The sequence below is a fragment of the Vombatus ursinus genome, unplaced genomic scaffold (genome assembly GCF_900497805.2).
Source record: "Vombatus ursinus unplaced genomic scaffold, bare-nosed wombat genome assembly UNPS02014814.1, whole genome shotgun sequence".
Taxonomy (NCBI): Eukaryota; Metazoa; Chordata; class Mammalia; order Diprotodontia; family Vombatidae; genus Vombatus; species Vombatus ursinus.
The window spans coordinates 15,640,938-15,651,833 of record NW_020954592.1 but is presented as its reverse complement, the minus strand read 5'-3'; the positions used below and the strand labels follow the sequence as shown (position 1 = coordinate 15,651,833).

Sequence of the window (10,896 nt, the reverse complement as noted above, 5' to 3'; positions counted from 1 at the left end):
AGCAGACCCTCCTATCTTCATAGCAGTTCGCAAGGGAAAAGAATGCTATTTTTTACATTTTAATTATTCATGATTTTTCTTTCCCTGCCCCTCCCAATTGGATGGAGATTTCTATTACCCCTCCTCTTTGTGGCAGTTTCATAACTGTGCAAGCTTCTGTTTGAATTATAAACTCTACGTAATTGCTTAGGGTTCCACATGCATGTTCAATTCTCTTGTAATAAATCTAGTTGCAGTGCAATGTCTCATGGACTTGTGCAGTTATTTTTGATTGACATTATTTGCCAGGCACTGTGCTAAGCACTTTACACATATTATTTTATTTAATACTCACAATAACCCTGGCAAGTAGGTGTTATTATTTTCTCCATTTTACAGGTGAGAAAATTGAGGAAAATAGAGGTTAAGTGACTTACCCAGGGTCACACAGGTAGTCTGAGATTCATCCTCCTGAGTTCAAATGTGGTCTCAGGCATTTAGCAAGTGACACTTAGTCACTTAGTGTGACCCTGGGCAAGTCATTTAACCCTGTTTGCCTCAGTTTCCTCATCTTTAAATGAGCTGGATAAGGAAATGGTAAATGACTCTAGTATCTTTGCAAAGAAAACCCAAATGGGGTCATGAAGCATTAGACATGACTGAAAGGACTTACCAACAGCAATTTTTTGACTCCAGGCCCAGTGCATACACTGGGCCTCCTAGCTGTCTATTTTCTACTTGTCTTTGTCTTTTTACAGGATCATAAGGTCATAGGTCTAGAGCTGGATAGGATTTCTGAGCCTATTTAGTCCAAACCCTTGTTTTACATGTAAGGAAACTGAGTCTGAGGGAGATTAGATGACTTGCTCAGAGATTAACCTTTACTTTTCATGAGTAGTGCTATTTTGGATGGATACCCTTTTCCTTTGATAAAACTTCATCTAAGTCAAGAGAGGGAAGAAGGAGACCAATAAAGTATGTTTCCAGTGATCTAGTTATAAAGGGATGAGACCTAGGACTAGATTGAGAACTTAAAATATTTTTTGATTACTGTCTAGTTGGTTTCCTTGACAATCCTATGTGTTTTATTTTGTGTATTTAAAAACATTTATCTGAGAAAGCACTCTTAAGATTCACCAGATTATCAAAGGTGTTCATGAAACAAAAAGGTTAATAATCCCTGGGCTAGATGTGACCTCTGATTGGAGAGTAATATACAAATATATGACAAATTTTAGAGGAAAAAAATTACAAGAGATGGATGAAAAAGAAATAAAAGCCATAGCTAGTTTTAAAAACAAAACATGTTTCTTGGGGAAATCATTTTGCTTTTACTCTGTATATTTCTTCTCCTTCTTCTCCTTTTCCTTCTCCTCCTCCTCCTCATCCTCCTCCTCCTTCTTCTCTTTTTCCTTCTTCTCCTTCTCCTTCTTCTCCTTCTTACTCTCTCTCTCTCCATATGTATACATGTGTATGTATGTTTATATCTGTTTCCCACTCTCCAGAGAGCTAGTTGTTGTTGTTGGTGGTGGTGGTATGTGTATATGTGTGTGTGTGTGTGTGTGTGTGTGTGGGTGGGTGGGTGTCTGTGTATGCATGTACTAAGTTACAGGGTTATGCTGGTAAACATTTAAGAACTAGCTTTCCGGGGAATGGGAAATCTATGCGTGACACACTTTTCAGTTTAAGTTACATTATTAACATTTTCTCCTTTACTTTCTTAGACAGTTAACAAAGTCATAAATCAAGCCCTGATTTGCAGAATTTATTGATTTGCAAGGTATAAATGCTCACACTGAACATTTAACAATCTGCTCTTGTCAGCCCATTTGAGCTGGCTCCAGCACACTGAGTCTTAAATGTGTACATGTTGCTCCCTCCAGTAGAATGTAAGCTCTTTGATGATAGCAGAGACTGTTTGTTTTTTCTTTATATCCTAAATACGTAGCATAGTACCTGTCTATATACTACACATAGCATATGGTATAAGCTCCTTGAGGGTAGGAATTATTTTATTATTGTCTTTGTACCAGCAATGCCCAGAACAGGCTTTTAATAAATGCTGATTGATTGACCCTGTAAAGTAATGCCCACAAATAGCTTGTGTGTTCATTGTATTTTCTAACTTGTATCAATAATGGGAAATCTAGCATATTTTCCAGGCCCATTAGAATCAAATGAAATAATATATAAAAATAATTTTCTAAATCTTGAAGTGATATGTAAATGCTAGTTAGTATTTAGGAGAAGGATGACTTTCCATGTGGTCATTATTATAAGAAAATAACAATTGAAATTTTGACTCCAGAAAATTAACTAAAAATTGTCATATTTTTCTATCTACCAAGATCAATATTGTCAGTAGGCCTTCTCTAAGCCACTAGTAACCAACAATATCAAAACACACTGAAATTCCCCATTTTTTTCCATAGAATTTTAATGGTATGCTGACACCCCTCTATTTTCCTCTCTTTTTAGTTCTGACAGAATTAAAACTAAGTCATGCTCTAAATCAATTACAGGCTGAGGAAGACAGAAGATGAGAAAATTTCATGCTGTTACCTTCTAAGCAGAAAGTAGCAGACTGAACTTCATTGTGGACACATGTAAGGTAATACAAGTAATGAAAAATAATCCTAATTATTGTACTCAGAATATGGCAGTTTCCATAGGCATTTGGTCTAAATGTGATGAGAAAGCTGAAAAGGACCACTAAATAAACATCATTGGATTTTGGAAGCAAAACAAACAGACCATTCTACTTCATTATAAAGCAGGAATCTTTACTCTTGAAATTCTGCAGGAAGTCATCATGATGACTCTCCAAAAGAGACAGAACAGAGGAAGGGAAAGCCCAGAAAAGGACAACTAAAATGATCAAAATAATGGAGGGTCCTCTGGACAATAATACACTAAAAATAGGAGACAAATCTTAGAGGGTAAGCAATATTAAAAATTAATCCAAATAATAAAGGATAAAGAGAGACAACATGATGTAGTGGAGAGAGCCACTGAACTTGGGTTCAAGTCTCACTTCTGACACTTACTTTCTATGTGACCCTGAACAAATCACTTTACTTCTCAATGAGTCCAAAACTATAATTTGCAGAGAAGGTGCCAATCTGCATTGGAAAAAGAATTTTTCCATATGTGTAGTTCTGTACACAAATAAAACAATATATCCAGTCCCTGTCCTTTAATAAAGGATATCAATAATGTAAATAGAGACATTGTCACCAAAATCTGTAAAGCTATTATTGTAGCACACCTTTAAAGCTTTAAAAAGGAACTTTTGGGACAAGCAAAAGAAGATCATCATGCTACAATGGGTACTAATCTTATTGAATCCATTACTCAAGTATGAGAGTATGAATAAATTCAAGAATGATTTGGAAGAATTCAATATGATAGATACATTAAAATTTTAAGGGAATCCAAAGCTTTGTAGTAAGCCTTCCTAGGCTATTGAAATGAGTATCAATATCTGGCAAGGAGGCATTTTGATAACATTTGTCTTTGATAACATTGTCTGAGAATGAATAGTGAAAAAGATAGAACATAGATCCACCAGTGCTAATTCTTGTGGAATTTCCAAGCTCAATATATTGAAAAGCATGTGATTTTGGAATAGATGTACCATTAGTTATAGTAATTTTTAACTAGAGGAAATTATTGGCAAATGAGACTTACTTTTAAAAAGTATCCATTATGTAGGAGGCAGTCAACTGTTACCATTTTGGTTGTATGAAAATACAGAGCCCAATCACTGATCCTTGGTAATAGACTATGCTTGCATAAATCCTTGAAAAAGAACCTTTTGAAGACAGCATAGATTCTTAAACCATGCAAAAAGAGTCCAGGCCAACCAAATTTGATATTTTCTCTCTGGCACCCAAAAAAGTTTCAGAAACTATGACCATGAAAGCTCAGAGAAATTAATATTCTCTTGGAAGTGAACAAGGCAATCCATTTCTTGGCTCCAGGCATTTGCTTTGGCTGTCCCCCATGCCTGGAATGCTCTCATTCCTTAACTCTGCCTACTGATTTCCTTGGCTTCAAGTCTCAACTAAAATCCCATCTTTAACAGGAAGTCTTTTGCAACCCCTTTTAATTCTAGTGCCTTCCTTCTTTAGATTATTTCCTATTCATCCTGTATATATTTGTTTGCATATTCTCTCCCCCACTGTGAGCTTCTTGAGGGAATGGACTGTCTTTTTGCACTTTTTGTATCCCTAGCACTTAGCACAGTGCCTGACGTTTAATGAGTGTTGATTGATTGAGGGGGCTATAATTTTGAGTTGATGATACAACACTGGAAGAAAATAGACTTGTTTGTGCTTTCATCTCTGCTGAAGGAAGTTAACAGAAAGAATAGGTATATTTTGACTTGCATTCTAATATATATATTAAAAAAATCCTTGTTTTCAGGAGATTGAGATGGCTGAGAATATCACTTTGACAACTGAGTTTATTCTCACTGGATTTATAAGTCACCAAGAACTGCAGATTCTTCTATTCATATTTTTCCTTATAATCTATCTAATAACCATAATAGGCAACATTGGACTGATGATATTAATTTCAATTGAACCTCGGCTCCACTCACCTATGTATTTGTTTCTTGGTAACTTGGCATTTATGGATTCTTTTAGCTCATGTACTGTTACTCCTAAGATGTTAATGAACTTCTTTTCCAAAGATAGAATGATTTCCCTTCATCAATGTATGGCACAATTTTATTTTCTTTGCTTTTCTGAAACTTCAGACTGTTTTCTCCTGGCAGCCATGGCATATGACCGCTATGTGGCAATATGTAATCCACTTCATTATCCCATCATTATGTCAAAGAAACTCTGCATTCAGATGATCACTGGATCACTCATAAGTGGCAATCTACATTCCATGATTCATGTTGGCTTTCTATTCAGATTAACTTTCTGTAAGTCACACCAAATCAATCATTTTTTTTGTGATGTTCTTCCTTTATACCGACTCTCTTGTACTGACCCTTATATTAATGAATTGATGCTATTCATCTTCTCAGGCTCGATTCAAGTCTTCACTATAGGTGTTGTCTTCTTGTCTTATCTTTACATCCTTTTTACTATCTTTAAGATGAAATCAAAGGAGGGACGAGGCAAAGCCTTGTCCACCTGTGCATCCCATTTTATATCCGTCTCAATATTCTATGGTTCTCTTCTCATCATGTATATTCGGCCAGGTGCAGTTAATGAAGGAGCCATAGACATACCCGTTGCTATTTTTTATACTATAATAATTCCCTTTTTAAACCCTTTTATTTATAGCCTGAGAAACAAGGAAGTAGTCAATGTCCTGAGAAAAATTATGGAGAAAAAAATCTCAGGGGTATTTGCAACAAAGTTTGTACGCTGAGGTTCCTAGCTTTTTGTAAACAAAGTTATCCAAAAAATGCAAGAGTAATACTTTGGATAGGACCAAGTCTGTTAGAAAAGTATAAAGTCTAACTGAGAAATTAATTAATGAATACAGCAATTGGGAACTAGGGGACTATTATTACCTTAATTTGAAGTTCAGAAAAGAAGATTATTTGTGTCATCGCAAACTCAGGAACTCAACATACCACCAAAGGTAAATGTGGAAAAGAAGAATCTGTTGAACATTGTCCATAATACCATGGAACTATATCACTGTAGGATTCAGTAGGAAGTATAAAGGAAGATGTGTCAGCATTGATGAATAGCAGTTGACTTTGTACAAAGTCTTTCTCTTTCTTTGTGTTTTAGTTTCAAGTCCCTAGAGTATGAGATGTATGATATGAATATAAAATAAATGATTACTAGAAAAATGCAACCAGATTAAGTAAAACACACACACAAACAAAAACACTCCAAACAAACACACTCCCCTCCAAAACTTCTCAAAAATAGCCTTAACATTCAATGAATTCAACGTGATCACTCCTTGCTTAGAGAAAGCTCTTTTGCAGCACTATTTGTTTCTGAACTTGAAGTTTTCTGAAGTGATTGCTTTGGAAAGTGGAGTTATATGGAAATCACCTATTACTTCATAGAAGTCATGCCAAATCTTGTTGTTCTATGGTGGCAGTTGCCACACAAATATCATTAAACCATTATTAGCAAATTAATCTTGTAGTGACAATTCATCACACTTGCTTAAATGATGCTGTTTGTATTGAAAATATTGTTTCTTCATACATTTTACATGAACTAAGTGAATTGCTAATGAAGTAAAATAAAGTCATTCTTGAATTAGTCAAAAAGTTAAAGAAATATTTTCCCCAAATGGTGTTATCTGTCTACTTGATGAATAAAAGAGTAAAACTGTGTAACCTCTTTGAATCCAGGCTAAATTATTTTATTTATGGACTTATTGACAGCTTAAGATACTAACTTTATATTAAAAATTCATTTACAGCAGTAGCTATAAATTTATAGTAATTACTTCAGAAGCCTCGATACAATAAACATTCCTGTTTTACTACTGTTCCTACTGCTACAGGGAATGCAAAAAAATACCCTAAAGACATAGAGTTTCTACCCTGAAATGACTAACAGTCAAATCATCACAGCAAGGGAAATATGAACAAAAAAGAGAACAGAACTAAACACTATACTGTATGATGAAATGCTAGATTGTATGGTTCAGACATTTTATAGGATTTCAAAGGAGAAAGAAATCAATGAATGCAAGTGTAATTATGGGGGACTTTATAAAAGGGATTGACTCAGGTCTTGAAAAATGAGTAAGATTTGGATAGGCAAGACTGAAGGAAGTATTTCAAGCAAGGATAACAGACTAAAGCAAAGGAATAAGAAACAGTTATGAACAAGCTTTGTGAGCACACTGAGGAGAGAAGCTTGATTGGAGTAGAGGTATGTGCTGGGGAGCAATGAGTTTGGTTAAGTGAGGTAGGCCAGTTAATTGAGGACCCTGATTGCTTGGCTGAGGAACTTAGACTTTATCCTATAGATGGTAGGGAGCCACTGAAGTGTATTGAGTAGTGCTGTACAATGGGAAAGCAACAACAACAATAAAAACAATGTTTTAGAAAAGTTAATTTGGTGGCAGAGTAGATGATACTCTGAAGTGATGGATTCCAGTGTAGCTGCTTTTGTAGTAATCTCCTCATGAGATAGTGAGAACTAGGACAAGATGGTGTGATGTAAGAATATGGGACTGCTTTTGGAAGAGAAATGGATAACAAATGCTGTCTAATCTGATACAGGGAATGGTAGCATTGAAAAAAAAATCTTGAAAAAAAGATTCTTAAGAAGAAAGTTTTGTTTTTTCTGAGAAGCTGATTTCATTCATACATCCACTTAGTTTAAGACATATTTATTTTTTAGTGACAGTACTCCAGGGGAAAATGTCCAATTGACATTTGGAGATTAGAGCCTGGAACTTGAGTGAGAAGTTGGAATTTGCAATGATGATGGGTAAGTCAGCCACTCAAATGAAAGTCTTAGTTGAATAAGTTCTTCAAAGGAGAAAGGAGAGAGCCCCAAACAGAAAGCAATAAAATATGACTTCAGAAATGACCACAGTCAGAGAACGGGAGAATAAATAAGAGTCACTGAAGGAGATAGCTTACTAAGTCTAAAGATGATTGAAAGAGGAGGTAATAGTCCTAGGTTTTCATTGTACTTTAGCCATTAATAAGCTTTGTGAACTTGGGAATGTAATCTTAACTCTATTTTCTTCATTAACTAAAAAAAAATAGAGTTGACCATAAAATAGTTAAAATTCCTTTAAGCTTTAATACTCTATGTTCTAGTTATTGCACAGAAATGAATGATGAGAAAATGGACGCAGCAGAGAATTTTCAGTATATTTGAAAGTGAAAAGAAGAAGAAAAAATGCAATAAGATTAAGCAGCAAGGCCAAACAAAGGATTTTTATTCAAAATAAGGCAGGTAACTGGATATCTGAAGTTCAGGATGGTGGGAATGGATCAATAATTGATCAATGTACAAACATTTCTTAAGTTTCTATTATGCTCCAGACACCATACTAGGTTATGAGGATACATGGATGTATCCTCATGAGAGTACACACACATATCATATATTCACATATAAATACACACATGTGTACACATGCACATATAATATACACATATATACATGTGTACATATATGTACATACAATATTGTGTATATGTGTGTTATATATATGCACATATTATATGTGTATAGTATGCTGTGCATGCTATGGCTTTTTGGAGCCACAGGTGAGAGTTGGGTGACAGGGAGACACCAAAGATAGATGAGCAGCCCTGAAAAGCACTTGGCAAGTCCTTGCACTAGAGGTACTAGTTCTCCCGGCCATTCCCTGGTAAAACTATCTGGGCAAACTGGCTAAACCAGGTGAAGGGTAACCGCAGGCCTCAAACCCATCAGATTGTTAAGGGGAATGTCTGACCCAAGCAGGTGAAGACTTCCCCTGGTACAGTGGGAACAATGGGCAGATGAGAACAGTTTGTTCCAATGGCCATGAAGACGGCTGAAGTGGTTGCTGGGGAGTGCGTAGAGCTTGGTCAGACAACAAAGATGCCAAGGTCATCCACTGCATCCAGGGCCATCACCAGTTACTTGGCATTTGTTTTGCCACCGGACTTTGATGACTCAGGAAGATAAAGTGAAGCTGATGACTTCGTATAATTTTGCCTCACTTAAATCCAGTTTATGTACAAGTCAACACATTTCCCATAATGTCATTGGTTCTCCTTGAAAATGAAGGACAAATGACATGTGCATGCATGTATATGTATATGTGTATATATGTTCCCCAGAAATATTTTTATTATACACACATACTATTTGTGTGCACACAAATAAAATAGATGATGATGGGCTGAATTTGGTTCCTGGGTCATAGTTTGCCAACCTCTGCTTTAGATCACTGCCAGATGGGGGTGACTTTGCTTATGAGATTTGTTATATGGCAAATTAAAATTCATGTCTAGAGACTGTAACTAAGGCAGTTCTCTTAAATTCATTTCTATTTACAGACACTTGCTATTTTAGATAGTGAGGGGGTGGCACAGTGCTTTGCGCATGGTAGATGCTCACTAAACATGATGGATGAATGAAAGAATAAATGTCCTAATGAGGACAATACTCATCATTTGCAAGCTTAGACAAAAAGGTAAAAGCTAGATATATTACAGAAAAAAAAAACAACTAGTTATCCTTAGGATGTGTTTAATCTGACTCTTTCTAGAAGCCATTTCTCTCCTCTTTCTCACCCAAATCCCAATACCTATTTAGTGGACAGGACTATAGACTAACAAGACAATATTTGGGTTGGGGTAGGGAGGGTTTATGAGATGTCTCATCATTCTCAAGGCTTAACCTGTACAAATTCTGATTCTCTTGAGTTGGATACAAATAGAGGAGATGGCATTTTGCAGAGGGGGTAAGCAGTGGAACATAATGGAAGGTAGGTCATAATTGGAGGATGAGAATAGAGCTTGCTCAAATATGTTCTCTTTCTTTGTATTCTCATCTCAAGTCTTGAGAGTGTTAGATCAATTATTGTGATGCTAAATAAAGTAGGCTAAAAGAGAATGTAATTAGTTCCATCAAAGATGGCAGCATGAAAATCTTAGTTAAACCTAGCTTTCCCTACAGGGGTTTTTAGACTGTGGACCATTAATTTATTTTTTTAAAAAAAATTTATAATTGCATTTCCATAAAATTAGTTTCCTTTGTATTTCTATATATTTTGTTTTATGCATTTAGAGACATCATTCTTTGAAGAGGCCTATAGGCTTCAACAGACAGTCAATTCCTGTTCTAGGACAACATTTATGAGTCTATAAGTCTAGTTCACTAGATTTAAGAATTCCTGTTCTAGGACAACATTTATGAGCAATGGGAAATAGTGTAAAAGGAATCAGAGAAGCAATAAACAGGATAAATGAAGAAAAAGGAGATAATGCTTACTGTGAGAGAGAGAGAGAGTAGAGAGAGAGAGAGGGAGAGAGAGAGAGAGAGAGAGAGAGAGAGAGAGAGAGAGAGAGAGAGAAACAGACAGGGAAATAAAGACACAGAGACTCAAATATAGACAGACACAGAAAGACACAGTTAGGGAAACAGAGAGACAGAGAAAGACATAGAGAAACAGAGAAAGAGATAGATATGGAGAGAGACAGACAAAGACACAGGGAAACAGACAGAGATAGAAACTGAAAGGGAGAAAGAAAGTGAGAGAGACACAAAGAGAAACAGAGAAAAACAGACATACACGCAGAGAGACAGACAAACAGATGTAGAGACAGACAGCCACAGAGAGACTGAAGGAGAGATGAAGACATATTGAGTGAGAGAGATAGAACCGAGGAAGAGAGAGACTGACAGAGACAAAGAGACAGAGACAAAGAGACAGTGACAGAAAGACAGAGAGAGGAGGGTAGAAACACAAACACATATACACAATAATAGATATGAGTAAAGTTGCTTGATTTTTTCCTTCTGTATCCCCATCCCCACTCTGGGAGGGGGCAGAGCATAGATAACAAGATTCCTGCTATCCATGGTTTCTCTAACGTAGGTGGTGGAGGGACTGTCCAGTCATCCTAAATTATATCTTGCCACTGGACACAGATACCTCTGGAGGAAAAAATGAGGCTGGTGACTGTGCACAGCCCTCCCTCACTTAAATCCAACTCACTTGCAAGTCATGGCATCACCTTCTTGATGCCATGTTCCTCTTTGAGAACAAGGGACAACAACAACAACCTGGATAGGAGAAGAGCCCCACTGGCTCAGTATTTATAGATGGGAAGAGGACAACACAGTGTCTTCCAGTTATGGCATTTTTAGGATTAGGTGGGGGTGATGGTGGTGGAGGATGGGAGATTATATATATATATATATATATGCATATATATATGCATATATATATGCATAT

General features: G+C 36.2%; 1 protein-coding gene across 1 annotated transcript in view; it reads left to right on the top strand.

The window, feature by feature from the left end:
- Positions 1-2,503: 2,503 nt before the first annotated feature.
- The window catches only part of LOC114022910 (olfactory receptor 5K1-like), a 34,475-nt gene continuing 26,082 nt past the window's right edge, over positions 2,504-10,896 (top strand). The window contains exons 1-2 of the mRNA XM_027835330.1: positions 2,504-2,590; positions 4,408-5,364. Coding sequence (XP_027691131.1) covers positions 4,417-5,364 — 948 coding nt within the window. The 5' untranslated portion in view covers positions 2,504-2,590; positions 4,408-4,416. The remainder of the gene's footprint in view (positions 2,591-4,407; positions 5,365-10,896) is intronic.